At 44.2% G+C, this 19,884-nt stretch overlaps 2 protein-coding genes across 31 annotated transcripts in view; one reads left to right on the top strand and one right to left on the bottom strand.

The window, feature by feature from the left end:
• Positions 1-317: 317 nt before the first annotated feature.
• On the bottom strand, positions 318-14,172 carry GNL3 (G protein nucleolar 3). Its single transcript, XM_083726589.1, has 15 exons — positions 14,055-14,172; positions 10,964-11,022; positions 10,446-10,583; positions 9,335-9,445; positions 8,361-8,444; positions 7,847-7,982; positions 6,854-6,957; positions 5,900-6,041; positions 4,610-4,697; positions 3,374-3,548; positions 2,456-2,598; positions 1,908-2,044; positions 1,210-1,400; positions 617-698; positions 318-523 (listed from the first exon to the last, which is right to left on the bottom strand). Exons 1-15 carry the CDS (start codon positions 14,065-14,067, stop codon positions 453-455), a joined length of 1,674 nt encoding a protein of 557 aa, XP_083582715.1. The 5' UTR covers positions 14,068-14,172; the 3' UTR covers positions 318-452.
• A 45-nt stretch (positions 14,173-14,217) lies between these two features.
• PBRM1 (polybromo 1) overlaps positions 14,218-19,884 on the top strand; it is a 54,525-nt gene continuing 48,858 nt past the window's right edge. For 14 of the 30 annotated variants that reach the window (XM_083726465.1, XM_083726459.1, XM_083726457.1 and 11 more), the window contains exon 1: positions 17,596-17,726. In XM_083726465.1, coding sequence (XP_083582591.1) covers positions 17,679-17,726 — 48 coding nt within the window. In that variant the 5' untranslated portion in view covers positions 17,596-17,678. Of the gene's footprint in view, positions 14,401-17,595; positions 17,727-19,884 lie in introns of those variants that run through there. The other 16 variants (XM_083726474.1, XM_083726469.1, XM_083726472.1 and 13 more) reach the window with 8 other exon arrangements.

The raw sequence follows: 19,884 nt of genomic DNA, 5'->3' as shown, positions 1-19,884 counted from the left end.
GCTTTGTGTGAGCCTAATGGTCACTGCACTGAAGTGAGAGCAGCACATCTTTGTCAATACCACCCTTCCTAAATAGCCCACTGCTGCTCCATCAAAAAAAGGAACATTTGATTCTATTATTGTAAATCAGCAAATAACCCTTTATCCTCAGCATGCCACTTACAGTGCTCTGTATTGGTTCATTTATATATAACAGAGGCAAGGAAGGGCCTTTTCAGCTGACAAGTGGGACCCAAGTAAGTAAGAAAAATGGACAGGGTGTAAGTAATAAATTATCATTATTATTCAATACGATTTACGAAGTTGAAAACAAAATCTTTTCTTTACTATTTTTACTGAATTATTTAATAGTCCTGTACAATATTCACATGGCCTGAACTTGAGGGGCTCCAAAAAGTCCTGGTATTGGTCCCAGAAATCAAGGCAGCACTCAAGTCCTTTTGATTTTCTCTTCACATATAATCTGTATTGAAGTCATATGCATCATCCAGGTCACCAGTCTTCTCTATGTTGAGTTGCTTACCTTTAGAAGGGGGAAAAAAATGTAAGTCTGAAATCATCTGCTTGCTCAAGGTGACATTAGTCTTTTGAAATTCATTAATCTTAATAAATGTACCTGTAGGTAACTTCCCCAAGTCTGCATTATTCGCTTTTAGCTCTTCAGAGGTTGTTTTGCCACTTGGTGTTCTGTTGCTTTCCTGAAACAAGGTGACAGGAATGCAAAATGTCAACATGATAGCACTGCTGGTAATTAAACATTTTTCTAAAAGCCAAAGGCACTGCATATTACAGTGGTACCTCGGGTTACGAACGCTTCTGGTTACGAGCTCTGCTAACCCGGAAGTAGCTGCTCCTGGTTGCAAACTTTGCCCCAGGATGCGAGCGGAAAACGCGTGCTTGAGGCATGCGAGCAGCGGGAGGCCCCATTAGCGAAAGTGCGCCTCAGGATAAGAACAGTTCCAGCTTAAGAACGGACCTCCGGAACAAATTAAGTTTGTAAGCAGAGGTACCACTGAATTTCCAACAGGAAGCTATTTGCCTGTTTAGAAAACACATGCAAATTCAAAAATAACCTACAAGTGTAGGTTGTACTGTCTCAACAGTGTACCCTTTTCTTCATGGATAAGGACTGAGGCCAAGAAATCCACCCTCTCCACTCTCTGCTGACGACTCTCAAGATATTATTACTCTTGGTGCTCACAGATGTACCTCTTCAATATCACTTTCTATTTCATCCTCCTCTTCATCTTCTCCTTCGGTTAATTCCTCCTCATCTTCACTCGCTTCTATCTTCTCCAAGTCCACTACTTCCTCTGGCAGTTCACTCTCTTCTATTATGCCCTCCGTGAAGCCAAGAGATTGAAAGGCAATGCTGCTTGCCTCATTAGGATATTTGCTACCTGTAAAAGAAATGTCCATTCATGCTATATGGGCAGAACTCTTGAAAGTGCTTTCCCAAAGGACAAATACTCTGGTCCGATTTCTACCAAAACGGTTTCACATTTTAAGTGAACTGTGCAGCAGAAAACATCAAAGGTGCAAGATGCTCAGTTCATTTTCCAGATTTAGCTATATGTATTTGTTAGCACAGCACACTCAGGAGCATTAAGTTTACATCTCTCGCTATAATCAAGATTCCATGGCCCCTAAGACAGTGATGCCACTGTTTGTTTGGATCCACAGAACTCAGTGGCAGCCCCTAAAAACTGAGCCACCTCCCAACTGCATAGCTCTGTCTGCCCACTCATTTTAGAAGCTTGATAAGCTTCAAGAGATGGCTCTTAGGTGTATAAAATAATGCTGCCCACTAACGAACTAAGTGGCATAACATAGCAAAACAACAATTAACCAACTGCTCTGAAACCCACATCTTAAAGACACAAGATAAGTTGGTACACCAGCATCACCTTTTATAGTATTTTTGTTATCTTCTTCCAGATCCTGAAGATTAAAAGCCTGTTGCGCTGCTGCTACAATTTCACGGGAAAGGTGTGGCGACAGAGTCCATGCTGGAGGAGGCCGTGAATGGTAACTCACTTTGGCCCTAAGAGAGGGGTGGGGAAGAAAATTGTTTACAAAGGATCTAAAAACCAGGAATTTGCCCTATTTATTCAGGAGAAGCAGAGGGCTGGAGAGCTGGCTTTACACTGTGTAAATTGCAAGGGGCTGGCCAGCAGCGGCAAGCACTCTGGTCCTGCCTCTCAGGAGTTAACATTTAATTGTACACCCCCAATTTCCCACCTTGTTTCTGGGGCTGTAGCTGACCCCCCAAAAATGGAGGGGAGGTGGCAACTAGCAGAGAGAAAGACACAAGTAGCAGCATTGCAGGGATGTGCAGAAGTTGGGCAAGGAGGGGTGAGAGAGAGGATCTCCTTCACCACACCATGTTCTTTTAAGCACAGCACCTACTTCTCAGCAGCAAATCTTTCATGCAGACAAATGAGAACATATTTACCCTGTGAAATCGTACAGAAATAGTTTGGCTGCACTTTCTGTATCAGGAAGACCTCCTTTCTTCAGCATTCCTCTCTTCCGAGCAAGCAGAGTTAAGAATTCCAGAGAGTTTCTGTAGTCTGGGATGTTGTAGTGCAGCATAATCTGAAATAATAATAAAAAGAGAGCCTCATATGTGTACACCAGATTCTCCAACATCACTCGTAAGCCCAAACCTTTTAACGGCAAGAACAGCATTTTCTTGCTCCAGTTTACATATCTAGACCACGGCAGAAAGCAGAAGTGGGCCAGAACTCCTTAGGAAGCACCATTAAGCACAAAGCAAGATCAGAGTTGGATCTGATGTCTTCACTGTAACAGTAAGACATAACAAATATCCTCATTTCTCACTTGGCTAATACAGTAATAAGCATGAATCTGTTCAATGATGGGGCATATAAAACTTGAAATTCATATTTTATAACCCAACCAAATTCTCAGTTGTAATTGGTTTAAACTTTGTAAAGATTGCACTTTTAAATAATTACAGTATGTGTCGGGACCTCATAGTGAAGAGCAGGTAAGGAATAAAGTAAGCGAGCATTAACTTGCTGAATCTTATCTGATTTAATCTAAAGAGTCTGACATGATTGGCAAACATAGACGGTTCTATCTGTGTGAACTTGATGCTACACAACTGCTACTGACCCTTGCCAGAAAGCAAACCAACAGCTATTTTATCAACACAATTAATAAAATAGATGGAGAACCTGTGGAACTTTGGGTGCTAGTGGATGTCAACTCCCATTAGTTCCAGCTAGCATGGCGAATGAACAGGGATGGTGGCAGTTTTAGTCCAACTACACCAGGAGGGCCACTGTCTGCAAGCTAAACACACCCAAGGCCAATAAATTACTGGGAAACTATACAATAGCTTTACCTGCTGCTTGCTGCAATGCTTCAGAATAGCATCTACTGAACCAACTAAGTTTTCAGCATCAATGTCTGCAGTACTTCTCAGTGCCAAAGCAAGAGCAGAGCTGGAAGGCGCTGCAATGATACATGGACTATCTAACATCCTGATCTGTTTGTCGATGTGAACTATTTGTAGACACCTTTAAAAGAACACACACACAATGAGCATTGGGGGGGGGGTATAGAAAAAATAAACTCCAGGAAATATTTGACAAATACGCAAATCGTAAAGCAGGAGTGGAAAAGGTGTGACACTCCCAAACTCCCATCATTATCAGCCAGCAATGCTGAGGGATGATGGGAGTTGTAGTTCAGCAATGTCTGGAAAACCAAAGGTTCCCCATCCTTGCCATACAGAATCAAAGCATTAGACCTGGGCTAAATGGGAGTCTTTCCAGAAAGCAAAATGTTAAACACTGAAGATAGCAAAATCTGAACATGTCAGGTTGCAATTACTGGGATATGCATGGTTATTCTCCACTATGTACCTGTTTACTCTTGATTCAATTCCCATATCTCTTCTGACAGGCCTGGTCCAATGAAGTCAAAACAACAGGTCTAGTTTCACAACTAGCAAAGCTGACACAATTTAATTAAACATTTTATAGCACTCTGCTTAACATTAGTAAAGGCAAAGTGACCCCTGACCATTAGGTCCAGCCATGGCCGACTCTGGGGTTGCGGCGCTCATCTCGCTTTATTGGCCAAGGGAGCTGGTGTACAGCTTCCAGGTCATGAGGCCAGCATGACTAAGCCGCTTCTGGCGAACCAGAGCAGCGCACGGAAACGCTGTTTATCTTCCCGCCGGAGCGGTACCTATTTATCTACTTGCACTTTGACGTGCTTTCAAACTGCTAGGTTGGCTGGAGCAGGGACCGAGCAACAGGAGCTCACCCCGTCACGGGGATTCGAACCGCCAACCTTTTGATCAGCAAGTCCTAGGTTCTGTGGTTTAACCCAGAGCGCCACCCGCGTCCCTCCTGCTTAACAATAAGGAAGATTATATCCATTTGATTGCCAATTTGAAAATCGCTATGAAATATGTCATTGTTAGAATGGTTCCCCACCCCGTCCTAACAATACATCTCCCTAATGGGATCTCTTTTGTGTAAATGGAGAGAAGAAGTCGAACCACAGGAGGGAGCTTAGTGAAGTTGAATGGCAATGCTTGAAAAACGTTGTACCATGAAAGGAAACTAACTTAGTGAGGCCTCTGACTGGTCCCACGTCGCAGGCATGCACCTCTTTCAGACTATTGATTACGCTGCTTTTCCCTGTGTTAGGAAAACCTGAAGGCCAAGATACAAAATAAAAACAAAGGTGCATTAGTAACCAAATGTGGCATGCTAGGTATTATCTGAAGAGGAAAGTTTGCATTTTCTTGGGAAAGAAATCTGCTTATGCTACCAGACCAGCATTTGCCCAGTGGAGGTAGAACCCCAATCACATAACTTGCACTGCATCATAGCTCTTTTCTTCCCCATCTGTACGATTCACAATTTCCATGAAGACATTGCTTAAGCTCTTTGTTCCCAGTGAAGTCTAAGTGTGTTCAGCTGCAGCTCCTCGCATGAATCCCTTGCCCTCTCCTCTACCAGTTCTCTCTGCACCCAACTTTGGATTGTAAGTATCTTGGGAAGAGATGACTGTTCATGCTGTTAGTACAAATAATTCTAAGAGCAACCTTCCTTTCCATTCATCGATCCCAGGAGAAATGGCCAGAGCAAGTGTGAGCCAGAACATTTCACACATACTCCCCCCCCCCCCCAAAGTGCAGTTGGGAAGATTAAATGTAAATATGGCTCCTTCCCCTTCTTGGTGGAGCGAGTGTCAATAGAACTCTCCCACCCCCACATGAGATGTTTGTTTAGGTGGGATTCTATCCCAAGTTCAAAACACACCCGGGAGTAAAAACGTCATCCTCAAGTTAAATTATCCTCCAGGAAGACTGCTTACTTGGGAGGAATATCGTGGTATATATTCAATCTCCACTTCGTTTTCTTTGCCCACCCTTGCAATATTGCTGAGGGAGCCATGAGGGCCGTGGCATGCAGACCGCAAGAGAAATGTTTGTAGGTGGCACTGCCACCTTCTGATTTTTGGCGCCGATTTGTTCTCTAAAAATATTTCACCTATAGGCGTGTGAGATACACCCATTTCAAAGCTGCCTGCGGAGCGAGATCAGAGTTGGATCTGAAGTCTTCACAATAAGGTAAGACAAAAGCATATATCCTCATTTCTCACTCCAGTGACAACAACAGTATAATCTCTAGGATCCTGGGCATGCACATGGTGTTTGGAGCTCATACTGGGGCTTTTCAAGTACATCATTCCCACAGCACGTCCCTGAAAAGCTACAGCTAAAGGTAGGGGGCCTTTTTTGAATTGCCACCATGTGATACCACATAGCCACTAAAACTGCTGCAGTGCTCAGACAGATTATTATTGCAACCCAAGGAACTCCATGTGGACCAAAAAATGGGGCACTTACCCACCACACCAACCTGAATAACTCTCTCTTTAGTTACACTGTGCTCTCGAAGGAGTTTTAGCAGGCACTCACTCCCAAAACATAAGCTGGATCTCGATAAATCAAGATATGCACTACGTCTTTTTGTGTGCTTCTTCTCTTGCTGTAGATTTAAATTAAGATGGGGTACGTCAGCATCAGAGGAAATGATTTCATAAGGCAATGTGTTTAAAACAGGAACACATTTAAAAAACGCAGATCCTGTGCACCAAATGGGGGGAGACACCTTTTTCATACCACCCTTCATCTGAGGATCACTTTACAATATAAAAACACAGAAGCCCATACCACAGTAACAAACAAGAGCAATACCCCTCTAAGTTTAAAAGGCCACAGAATTTTGTAAAGGCCTGGAAGAAGAGGAATGTTTTTGCCTGATGTGTAATGAAGGCGCCAGACGAGCCTCTCCTGAAGAGAACATTCCACAATCAGGGAGCCATGCAGAGAAGGCCCCTTCTCGAGTTGCTGCCCACCAGACTTCTCATGGAGGGGAAACACGAATTTTTAAAATAACAACAACAATAATAATAAAACAAAAGACAAAAGACCCACCAAAAACAATGGAGTTAATCTATCCACAACTAATCAAAATCCAGGGCAGTGGGAGCACCGTTCCCACACTGATGTATTAATGGGAGCATGTTTGTTGCGGGAAAAGAACAGCGCCAGTGCATGTAAATCTGCATCCACACAAAATCCCCCCCCCCCCGTCAAGAACACCAATTGGCTAAAGGGTCTTGACCAGGCATACACATAGAAGGTAAATATACTGTTACAACCTGTTACAACCTGTTAGAATGGAGGGAATGCAGTTTTGGATTAGGATTTTCTTTCTCTCTCCCTCTCGCCCCCATAACATTCCATGCCAGCAACACATAGTCCAGGACTGTCGAAAACAGGGCGGGCTGCTCTTACCACAGTTTTGTCTTTTTGCTGCATCGCAGATTTAAAAGCAACGGTTGGCAGTTCCTGGTTTAAATAATCCAGCCATTTCTCCAAGTTCTCTTTCGGTATTAGGTCTGAAAGATAACATCACCACAAACCACAATGTGCAAAAAGTAGGCAGTGATCACATTGTTGGTGATAAAATGGTTTCAAGGAACGGCAGCTGCGTTAAGTCTGTTCAGTGGATTTGTTAGGTACTGATGCAATGGATGAAGCATATTCCAACCCATGAAAACATGCCACAAGATACTTTGCAAATTCAAAGATGACTGTATCCCATCCCCTTTAGATGTGAGGAACTGCTTTATTTCCCTTGGTTTAGAGGAAAATCCAAATGCTAAAAAAAAAACCAATACAGTCACCCCCCATTTGCGCACGTTTAATTCACATGTAACTGTGCATACAAACGCCCAGGAAACCTAGAAGTTGGGAGACAGTCCTGAAGAGCCCCAGCAAAGCCCCTCTTTGGGCTGCAGGGAAGGTCTCTTTGAGAACCACAGCGGAGCTTTGCTGAGGCTCCGGGCGAACAGCTGACATGTGGGGAAATGGCTGCTGTAGCTGTTACTAAAACTACCCTATTGCAACCGGAACAGTGAGCTCAGAGTTGGATCTGACAGTCTTCAGAGCTACATCAGTATCACTTTGTATCTTCCTCATAGCTCACATCCCACTGGAATGTTATTTAACTGGTTGCCTGTACAAGTCCGCTAGGTAGTGAAACTTGGATGCTTGGATTTAAGTTAATCCCACCCTACTGATGCCAGATGAAAAGTATCTTGATACCAAACAAAAGCCATTACTTGTGATATAGCTTATTATTAAACACAGAAGGGCATACACCTAAGTAAACACATTTACTTCCATTCCTAGGCATCACACATTATAATGAAACCACTAATCATTTGGGCTTAACTAAACTAATAGGTATTTGTAGGATTAAAAAAAAAGGTTATTTGCACTTACCAATTTTATTTAAAACTAGCAGTATTTTTTTCTCTCCTTCCATCTGACTAACAAGTTGCTCCACCTGTGGGCACCTGCTGCCTAGAGGGTCTCTAGCATCTAAGACTTCCAGCACTACGTCAGAAGCTTCAATCACCTAAACAGCAACAGGGGAAGGGTGCACATTCCAGAGTCAAAATCTGCTCAGAAATGTTGTCACCATGTGCATTTGTAAGGAGTAGTTAAGATAAGGGCACTTTCTCTAATATAACTGAATCTTAACATCTGTTTGAAAGCAGCCATCTCATTATTTTTAGAACCGTACAAAACCAATGACATCTTTCTTTGCGATGGTCAAAATACAAAGAGAGAAACACAACCATTTTCAAAACCAGTTGGGACCACTTGGAAAACAGGGCAATGATGGAGTCCCCAGTAAAAGAGAATGTCACACAGCTGAAATGAAGGCATTAGGTTCCCTGGATGGTAAATAGCCACAGTGAAAGAGTTTTTCACATGACTGTAAAAAAATTACCTTTTTAAGCTCCTTGCAAAAGAATTTCTGTGACTTTTTCTCTAACTGCCGGCTTGCCTTTGCTTTCTGTTTAGCGGCTGATTTCTAAGATAAAGTAGATACAGATATGAAAGTTTAGTATACAGGAATCTAACATCACTTAGAACCGAAAAACTGATCATCAGGACTTCAATTTTTTAAAGCAACAAGAACACAAAATTACATGACACGTTACTGCACTGGCCCATATATAAGCCGCACCTGCAAATAAGCCACACCTTTAAAATTGAAAAGGGGGGGGGGAGAGAGAGAATACCTGGGCTGCTCTCGGGGGCGCGGAGCCACACCACTTTGCTGGCAGCGGGTGGGCAGCACGCCATTGCCCTGCACTCCCAGGCTGTTTCCTGGCAGTGTAAGGTCACGAATATAAGCCGCACTTTACTTTTCACAGTCAGATTTTTTTTGGGGGGGGGGGGGGAGGTGCAGCTTTTATTCAGGCCAATATGGTAAGTGCTCTGTGCAAGTATTTGGAAGAGACTCCTTTCAGCCCTACAAAATGTCATAATTGGAATGGGGGGAAAAATTAAAATTTATATATAAATAAATAAATAAATAAATTCCCAAGTATTAGCCTACATTTTGGGGAAACGTTCAGTTGGATCTGTCCGAATAAAACAAGCTTCTGCTCATGCAGTGGGACTTCTCTTTCCTTCCCTCCTCCTGAGGCCTCCCCCATCTACTCTGTATCAAAGCATACCATGTAGGGTGTGCTTGTGGTGGGGGGTGGCCCACAAGTGGAAGACTCTGGATGGATTTGGCGTCTGGCCATTTTAGGCAAATGGAGGGGAATGTTGCCAAACTGGAAAGCAAGGGAACTGCAAAAGCCTCAAATGGCACAGATGTTTGGCACAGTATTGGGATGCCATTGTTCCAAATGTCACAAATGATTTTTTTCATGTTTTGTGGAGTATTTCTGATTTAAGTGAAATGCATACCTTTTCAGAAAGCTTTACTTTAGCAGCATCCTTTTTATTAGCTTCTTGTTTGCGTTTCTTTTCTAGCCCCTTTTGCCGATCAAGCTTCTGTTGTTTCTTTAGTTCTTCACGCTGCTCACATGCACAAACACACAAAGGCACCAAGTTATATGCAGGATCTCCTACTGTATTCAGAAAAGCACCACAGCTACCCAGAATTTGACTGTGTTTTGTGTTGCAAACACCACCTTACAATCTTGAAAATGAAGCATATTAATAAAGGACAGTGGGAGAACGCCATGTCAGTGCTGAACCAGTTGTCAAGTTCCACTTTCCCTGTTTGAGAGCTTGTGAAGTCACACAGAAGCAAATGCCGAAGCGTTTCAACACTTTGTGCTGAAAGTGCAGCAGAAATGCCAGTGCTGCAGCCCAGGTTAATTACTCAAATTAGAATATTAACCACAAATGTTGCTGGACCAATTAAACACACTAAGAAATCAAAGCTAGCAAGTACTAGGTAGGTCAGAAGTGGGGAATCTGTTTTAGCCCAACCTCTGCACGGTGTCTTTGTACAGTAGGATAGTTCATACAGATACCTCTCTTTATCCTCTGCCCAGAAAAGAGAGGCATTCTCAGAGTTCAAGGACACATCTCAGCCAGGCAAAAACACTAGGGGTATGAAACAGGGCTTGTCAGGGAAGTGGCCTGGGAAGTTTTCAAAGAACTGGACAGAGAGGCCTGGAGGCCAGTATTTGTCCCCTGGACCCAAGGCTCTTCATCCTGTTACAGGTGAACCACTGACTGCTGAAAGTAGACAGTGATTCACCACAGAGTTCCATGACAATACAGTGGTACCTCGGGTTAAGTACTTAATTCGTTCTGGAGGTCCGTACTTAACCTGAAACTGTTCTTAACCTGAAGCACCACTTTAGCTAATGGGGCCTCCCGCTGCTGCCACGCCGCCGCCACATGATTTCTGTTCTCATCCTGAAGCAAAGTTCTTAACCTGAAGCACTATTTCTGGGTTAGCAGAGTCTGTAACCTGAAGCGTCTGTAACCTGAAGCGTCTGTAACCTGAAGCGTATGTAACCCGAGGTACCACTGTATTCCATGAATATGCAAGTTGTTTTACCCTTTGTTTTCTTTGTTCTGCTTCCCGAAGAACCTGCTCCTTGAAAGGTGCTGCATTGGGAACTCCGAGATCTTTCTTTGGCTTTTTGTGCCCACGTTTCTTGGCTTCCTTCCGGACTTTTCTGTTGTGTTCTCGCACCTGTAACCAACAATGGGCAGATTTTTCTATTAAAAGATGCTAACGTTTGTTCACTATAGCTGTTCACCCATATAGATTCTTCATTACACTGTGATCTGTGTTTTGTATACAGGTAACTCACAACTTACATGCATTTAGCTTTATACGCTTGGTTAATAATAATAATAATAATAATAATAATAATACGGGCAGGCGTTCAGGAAAAAAGACTCCTGCAGCCAACCAGAAGCTGCGTTGGACATTCAGGTTCCAAAGAACGTTCGCAAACCGGAACACTCACTTCCAGGGCTGTGGCGTTCAGGAGCCAAAACTTTCGACTCACAAGGCGTTCGAGATTCAAGGTACGACTGTAGTAGATTGCACACTGCTGAGTAACTTACCTTTTTCTGTATTTTAAACCGTTTGTGGCAGGTCATACGCTTACTAGCTTTCTTCAACTCTGAAATATAAAAAGTCCAAAGGTAAAAAATCTCTGCAGATCCAAGCCAACAATAACGGGTTAAATGCATGCCGCAACCTTCTCCTCCACAAATATGATCCAAAACACTATAAAATATACACAATACAGTATAAAATCATAACACTTATAGACAGCAGGTGAGGGATTACATTTCTAACACCACCCTCCCAAAAAATCATTCCGAATATGAAACCAGCATACCAGGCAAAGGGCTGTTCCTTCCCAGTATGCAATTCTATTCACAAGTTTTATTTTTAAGGTGGAAGTGCATTCAGAAGTGGCATCTCCACCTGCAGCCTTAAGTATATACTCAGTGTTCTGTGCTGCATGTGTAGCACAGCCTTAGACTGCACTACAGGAGCAGAAATTAAAGACTTCAACCTCCATTGTCATATCCAGCGCATCCTCAGAAACTGCTTTGTCATGACCCAACACTACCAGTATTGATTCAACCCTATGCCAATCTCTATAGTGTTCAATGAGACATGCTTTCTAAGGCAGGCACAGGCAATCTTGGGCCCTCCAGATGTTTGGGACTACACTTCCCACCATCCCTACCTAACAGGACCAGTGGTCAGGGATGATGGGAATTGTAGTCCCAAACATCTGGAGGGCCCAAGATTGCCTGTTCTAAGGGCATGGGAAGCTTACCAAGAAATAGTGTAAAATCAGGTGTGCCAGGCCGGGGGTGGGGGCTGAGAGGTCTTCTACTAATGGAAAAAGAATTAATATAATATAATCATACAATGAAATGAGTCAATACGTATGCAGAAGAGCAGAGACATCTGCCTAATAGCGTCAGCCTTCCTCAACCTTGGGTCCCTAGATATTGTTGAACTACAAATGCCAACATCCCTGACCGACTGCCATGCTGGCTGGAGATGATGGAAGTTATAATCTAACAACATCTACAGACCCCAGCCTGAGAAAGGCTGATATACCTAGGTAGAGTTAAACAACCTGCAGGCCAATGAAAGGGTCCTCCATCTCTAGAACTTACCTCCTGGAAGCTGTGTTTATGGCTAAGGCCTTTGCTGTGCATGTTTACTCAGATGCTAAGTTTGGTTGATTTCATTGGGAGTTAAAGTGTGCAAAGGACTGCAGGCTAAACATACACTGAAGTCAAAGCAGGAAAGGTGTTTGGATGGTACATGCCCAAGATCTTGAAATCCTTGCATGGGAAGGTTTTGTCCTTCACTATTCAGCTTCTTGCTGTTGAGAACCTTTCCGGGTTTACAAGCATACATTTTAAACAGCCGGAAGTCTTCGCCAAAAGTGGAAAGACAGCTAACCCCTCCCTCTCTTATAGATTAAGAGCAAAGGCAGACAGACAAGTTCATCTTCAGTAGCAGCCATAACTTGCCATGCCTTTAGGATTGTTTAGGATTGTTATAAGGCAGGGGTCTGCAACCTTTAAGACAAAAAGAGCCACTTGGACCCATTTCCGAAGAAGAAAAAAAACTGGGAGCCGCAAAACCATTGCGACATTTAAAACAAATATATCTCCAGAGCCGCGATCTGACAGCGGGTGGGAAGGTGACGTCGGGACAGTGCGTGACTAACGCACGCACCGCCCCCATGCGATGTCACAGCCAGTACAGCGCCCGTCACAGTGGGGAGTGTCAGGGCGCACAATGCGCCTCCTCCCCTCGCTAGTATCCGCCCCGGAGCCGCGGCAAAGGTGTAAAAGAGCCACATGCGGCTCCGGAGCCGCGGGTTGCAGACCCCTGTTATAAGGGAACCCTATAGTCTCCAAATGTTGCAGCCTTCAACTCTCATTAGCTCCAGCCAGTGTAAGTAGGCCAAAAATTCTCTGAAGAACCCCCTTTCTGCTGAATAGTAATCCAAAGAGCACAAGTGAGGGCTCGCCCACAGATGCTGAATGAGATATCAGTTGCCCCCTTCTGCCCAGTCTTGCCCAAACACCTGGCGGGGGCGGTTTCGGTGCTCTATATAGGGGAGCATCAACAGTCCCGTTTTGAGAGGGCAAAACTTAGCAGTGAGGCTTCAAATGGCAAAAAAGACACAGAAAGATTGGGAGAAGGGGTAAAAAACACCGGGAGACCAAAACATTACAAGAAAAGCGGCCCATGGACTGGAGAAAGGTGGAAAAACGGCCCGAGGAGCGAGGTGGGAAGCACACTAAGGAGAAGCAAGGGAACTCTTCAGGTTGCTTGACCTTTTAATGTTAGGCCAAAAGCGGGTTAGGGGTTTGCAGAGGCCCGAGCAAGAGGATGGGCGCATCGGTGCTTTAAAAATAAATGTTTGGGGGAACTCTTATTCTCCTACTCATATTGAAATATAGTGGTACCTCGGGTTACAGACGCTTCAGGTTACAGAATCCGCTAACCCAGAAATAGTGCTTCAGGTTTAGAACTTTGCTTCAGGATGAGAACAGAAATCGTGCTCCGGCGGCACGGCAGCATCAGGAGGCCCCATTAGCTAAAGTGGTGCTTCAGGTTAAGAACAGTTTCAGGTTAAGAACAGACCTCCGGAACGAATTAAGTTCTTAGCCCAAGGTACCACTATACTGCCCCTCAATGAGGCCAAACTTAGATTCACAAAATGTTCAGGGGTCTACGCGCCCCACCCCGAAAAAACCACTGGGCGCAGTTCTCAAATCCCGATAACGCGGGCACGTGGCCTGTCACTGTAGGCGGAGATCGCGGGGGGCTGGATGGACCTTTGGCCTGATCCAGGCAGGCCTTTTCTGAGTTAGGAAACCTAAGTTCCTGAGTTAGACCCAGAAGCGCCTCTCCAATACAGGAAGCACCTCGCGTCCTGAGACCCCCGAAGCCCCGGCCGAAGAGCCCAGGCCACTTTCCCGCCTGCATGGAGGCCGCGATTCGCAAGAGGGGCTGCAAAGAACTGGCCCGCCAAGGCGCACGTTGGCCTGGCTGCCCACGAAAGAGGCTGCGAGGCGACCTTTCCACCTCCAGCCCGAAGCCCTTGAGCTGCGGCAGAAGCAGCAGCCGACCCTCTCCCCCCGCCCTCTCCCCAGCAGCGCTTACTGGGTCGCCTCATGGCTGCCTCGCAGGAGCTGCTCCTCGCTCGTCTCCTTCCTCCGCCTCGTCTGCCCGGCGCTCCACGTGGAAAGGAGGAAAACCCGAGGCTCGGCCGTAAAGCGCCGCCCGCTCGCTCCCCCCTCCTCCCTGTCGCGCTCCCTGCCTGCGCTTGGCGGCCGAGGCTGGCTGCTTTTGCGACAGCGGCGGGCTCCCCTGCGAGCGAGTGAGGGAGCGAGGCTGAGCGGCAACAGTGGCGGCGACGCCGACAGCGCGGGGGGCCGTGGCGGCGACGGGGGCTGAGCGCGGCCGCGGCTGCAGAAGGCGGGGGAGCGGCGGCGGCGGCGGCGGCTGGGTAAGGCGAGGCGGCGGGCGAGCGAGGCGGCGCTGAGCAGGGCGCTCGCGGGGAGGGCAGGGCAGGCAGGAGGCCGCGGCGGGTTTCCCTTTGTGTGGCTGCGGAGCTGCTGGCGGGTCGCTTTCGCCCCCGACCCCCTGCCCGCCCTGCCTCACCGCCTCCTCATTTCCCCCTTCGCCCACCCACGCACCCGCTCGCTCCCCACACGCATCCCCAGTCGCCCCCCAGATGGAACAAGAGCTTGGCCCTCGGGAGACCCTGAATGAACTCCTAACCCTCTTTTCCCCCCACTCTGAATTCACACGCCTCTCTCACACGCGACATCACTTTGCTTGTTTCTTGTTCGCAGCTGGTTTTCCTTCTCTTAAACCTTACCCCCTCCCCACCCACCCCCATTTATATATTGGCTTGATTTGATTTGTTTTGTTTTCCTTCAACTGCGATTTTGGAAAACTTTTAATTTTTCCCTCTCGAAATTGCAAGCATGAACTTCCGCGTGTGAGAAAATGATCTGAAGTTTTCACAGTGGTACGGGAGCAGGACGCACTGCACTTGTCAAAAGCGACACTGGTCTCTTAGAGAGATCTACCCCGCCTTGAATTTTAAGCATATGGAGGTGGCTGCCCCCCCATTTCCCATATTAATACCGTCTAGAAAAATAAAGTTAGTACTTCGGGTGGTCACTGCATGTCCTTTAAGACCACGACTTAAAGCGTAAAGTGGAGTTCTCCTTTCCAAAGAGTTACACTGTTGAGAAAGTGACAAACAGGATGAATGAAAAATGCAGGAATTGTGCACATGGTACTTCAGCAAATATAAATAGTGCTGCTATCTAATGTAAGGGCTATTGCATTTCTAAGGGCTGGTTTTCTGTGTTTAAATTTCAGGAAGGCTTACATTTAGGTGGAACATATATTTTAGAAAGATATCAAAAACAGTGTTTCCTACATAAGAAGTGCTATGTTTCTCATTGCTAGGGAAGCATTCCTTACAATTTGAAACAAATTGTAAAAGCCTTAAAAGGCTACTATCAGGTGGTATTTCCATATATTATCTAACTTATTGACAGAATCTGAAATGGGCTGGATCTCTTGTGGGCAGGGTGGGCTGGCAGGCTGCTGAAAACATTCTTGCTTAGACAAGCCTACCCAGATGATTAGAAAGCTGATATAAATTTTAATCTGTTTTAGTATTTTAACTTTTTATATGGTTTAAACTATTGTTGTATAATTTTATTATTTTAGCTTTTTGTAAATTGCTATGAGGGTTTTTTGTTTTTGATTTGTTTCCCTAACCCTTTTTTCTGCTGAAAATTTTCATCCCTTAGCTATCTGCAGGTAGGTGTGAAAGTTAACCAAGAAAATAACACAAAGGAAAGAATTTCTCCCAGCCTGATCTGGGTCGGGTCATTCCGATTTGGGTTAGGGAAGTGGGCACATCTGCTTTGGGTTAAATTTTTTTTGGGGAATTCTAAAAAAAGGGGTTCATTGATGTAAAGGTAACATCTAGTTAACCTGAAGGGATACAGAGCAAGCTGCACATAGACTGTCTTATAATAACCCTATATTCAGTTTACCAATTCATGACTGACAGTAGGAAGATATATATTACCAGGAAAACATTGTAGATGATTCACAGAATTAAAGGTTGTATTCAAAGCAACACTAAGGAAAACGTTTCATCAGTGCTTGGATTTCTCCTTGTGTGCCAGAACATTGTCTTGCTCTTCTCCCCAGAGGCCCTGTTCTGGAGGTTTCACCAACACTCTAGAACATAATTTGGGGTGGGGTAGATAGAGAAGTGGGGGGAACCCCATTTAATACTGCCCTAAGTTTCTAATCTTGAACTCTACTTAGAGAATCAGGTTTCAGTTCTCTCTACTCATTGATTGCTACTTCTGAATAAGCAGGTATAGGATTAAACTGAAAGTCCCATTTAAGTTTGTGTGATGAACTTCTGAAAAAGCATAGATAAAATTATGCTGTGTGATGGTAAATAGCATTCCTGACTACTGCTGCCCTCCAGAAAACCAGGAACAAAATAGGTCCTGGAGTACCTCTATACTGCATACCTGCTCTCTCAGGAGGTATGATACAACAGGTAATCCCAGATCATTTGAATCTTCAAGCATCAGTTCCTCTGGGTTCATTTCATTTGTCAGTATCAGTCTATAACTTCATCTGAGCATTGGCTCATGGAATCCACACCTGGCTTGGATGTACAATAAAAACAAAGTTGGGTGTTGCCAATATAGTAATGATTCAAAACTATGAGTGATATGTCTCAGTACTCCATATAGATGCTAAGTGGTTGATATGTAGGCGTGTTTGTATAGTTTTTGCATTTTCAAAATAAATACAATTATTGACCTTGTAATAAAACATAGATGCATGTTTCTGATGATGAGGACAGTACTAGACTTTCCTATTTTTGATCACACTGTGCTGTGGATACCAATCAACATATTCTTCATAATGAAGTATTTAAAAATATTTAAACTATTGTGATTTGTGAACTGCTTATGCTATATGGGCAGTGAATTCCATACAATTATTGCCTCATTCTTGGAATTATGTGAATTGATTATTGCAGATCTGCCCTATGAAAAACAATAGGAGTTTTAAGATCGTAATCTAATACTGTACTGCGCATGGGGAGTTTCACTTGCTCAACAGGAGTTCTCCTTTCTCTTCTCTCATTTGAGTGCCTTCAAAATTTTCTCTGGAGGACCCCCCCCCCCAACCCTCTTGCTCAAATTTTGAAGGGTGGGCTGCAGGGGAGAGGAGGGGGAAGTTCCATGGTGTTAGTGGAAGTCTGTTGCGATATTGGAATTGTGGCACTGAATATGACCCTTCCAGTTTTCGTCAGAATGGGACTGCACCCTTTGTTTACTTGTTAAAAGAATGCACTTTTAGTCCTGAGCTTAAAATAGGGCTCAGGAACCCATGTTGAACTTGAATTTGTAGGTATGATAGGATTTGTAGTGCAACAATATCTAGAGGGTCACAGTTCCCCCAGCCCTGGAATGTTATGTGAATGGGGTCTTTGTGAAATGGCAATGGCCTAATATATCTACTGCATTTTCTCTGTTTTGCGTATATCTTTCCTTAACCATTCTTCTTGATTCCTTAATTTACCTATTCTTCCCTTTGTTTTCCTTTTGTTTTTCTTTCCTTTTGTTGTCTTCTCTTTCAGTTTTGCCTGTACTAATACAACTGCTGAATTGGTGCTTTAAGGATTTGCCTTTTCTCAGTTTCTTTACTTGCCTATCAGACATAATGAGGAGACTGGCTTTTCGTGGTGCTGGTTGTACTCTGGTAAATCTGGTAATTTACTGCTAATGTGTGTGCCATTTTGTCCTCTTTCACACATCTCAGGCATTTTTGTTTCATATTTGGCATGACAGATCATACTTGTTCATTTACCTCGTTCATGAGTTTTTAATTAATCTTGCTCTCAGGGGGGGAAATGCAAATTTTTAACAAAATTACTCTAGAGTAGTGATCATGAGTGGTATCCAACTAAGTTCTAATTAGAGTAGACTCACTGGGAGAAATTCAGCATTGTGCTGCAGCAATAGCTCTCTCAATGCAAGTCTTTCTACTTGTCAGATAGAACAGTCGCCCCTTCCCAGCACACTTTTCTGCAGTGTTCTCCCAACTACCACAAAACAAATTTCTGGCGGAAGAGACAGAGGTCTAGTGTGCTAATGGAAGTCCTGGTGTGGGCTTTTGCTAGTGGCACTTGTTAGTTGAATCCTGGCCATTGAAACTAGTGGACACAAGTTAGTCATGCCTATCAATTTCAATGGATCTACTCTAAGTAGGTCTAACCGTGACTAGAGCCCAATATTTATTTATTTATTATTTTTTTAAAGGAGTGGATAGTGTAGTTAGGTGGGTGTTGTAGGTCTGAATGTGCAGTTTATTTTGTGTTAGTTACCACTTTGGAAACCAGTTAGATTTTATTTTATTTTATTTTTCATTTCCAAAATTAGTGATTAGAGTTAGAATAGCACTGTGCATTAAGAGTGCTGCTATTTGTTTTTTAATGAATGAATATGGAATAATGCTTCTGGATCTTTTGTTGATTGCTTGTTTAAGGCTGGATTTGGTATTTTATGGAGCATCAAAATAGCATTTATACGTTGCAGAAGTAAAAACATTGGGTTAAGTTCATTGTAGTCTGAATGATTTTCATGCTATCTGTTGTTCAGACTCTTTGACAAGTTCAGCAGTGTATCTGAAGAAGTGTGCATGCACACAAAAGCTCATACCAAGAACTAACTTAGTTGGTCTTTAAGGTGCTACTGGAAGAAAAAAAAAATATCAGGTCAGGGAAATTAGTTCTATATGTATTGTGTCCGCAGTTTGATCAAAAGACTACAAAAGAATAGTTGAATAGATTTTGCTTTCTTTAAACGTGGAGGTTGTTCCTTCTGTTTCAACTGCGCATTCTTCATGTTAAACATTAATACTCTTTGAAAAAGTAGTTGTTTTAGCATTTGGAGGAAGTTAAGAAGGAAATGTGTATGGATAGACCCTTCCAACATTGTTTTGAACATCAGGCCACAATGCTTCTATTTTTAAAAACCTTGTATGTTAGGCAAATTTGTGGGCTACCCATGCCCATAAGTCCTGAAGGCATATTATTTTCAGTATTGGAGGCAGTAAATAGGCCTTTGAATTTCTGTTGTTGGTGATCAGAAGTGGGATAGTGTTACTGTGCTCATGTCCTACTTTGGCCACTGTGAGAACAAAATTCTGCACTAAATAGGCAGGGTTCTCCTGACTGGTGCACTCTCCAGGAAATTTCCATTTGACGTGGCTTTCTGTGGCATGTCTGACATAATTATTCCAATCCAGAGAAAGTTAGTAATACTTGTCAGCACAATCCTAACCATGTCTTCTCAGAAGTGCTGTATGTTCTGTTGAATTCAGTGGGCCTTAATCAGTGTTAGAAAAGCGTGTTCTCCTTCATGGAGAGCACGTGTTGCGGTGGGGGCCACCAGGACACTCCAAAGTTGGGGGCGGGCTAACTGATCGTTGGCCACTGATGCGATTGGGGCTTCCCTTGTTGTTGGGAAGAAATTAATGTTGCCATTTATTGATTGACAGCCAGAAATGCTAAAACTCCTTGCACGAGGCTAGGGCTTCCTCTTTTCGCCCGTGCAGCGGATTGCCCGTCCCTCCCTCCCTAGAATAGGGTTGTTCGCTTTGACCTTGCTATGCCTGTCATGGGGTCGTCTGCTTTGGAGCGGGGGCCTGGTAGGAATTTTGTCCATCTGGCTGATTGGCTGGGGCCATTTGGTTTTTGCCTACTGCGTAGCAAATCGTCACAACTTGTAAGGTTGCGGTTAGGCATTGGTTTATGGTTTGGTTGGTTGAGGGGCATGGATTGGCTGTGTCTGCCCCTCTAATGCTGCTGCTGCAAGGGATTCCGTTAAAGGAATTGGGGGCTAACTATTGCTGCTTGTCCACTCTG

The sequence above is a fragment of the Podarcis gaigeae genome, assembly GCF_964106915.1.
Source record: "Podarcis gaigeae genome assembly, chromosome: 2".
In the NCBI taxonomy this organism is placed as follows: domain Eukaryota; kingdom Metazoa; phylum Chordata; class Lepidosauria; order Squamata; family Lacertidae; genus Podarcis; species Podarcis gaigeae.
Note: the sequence above shows the minus strand (reverse complement) of the source record. Positions and strands in the feature narration are given on the sequence as shown.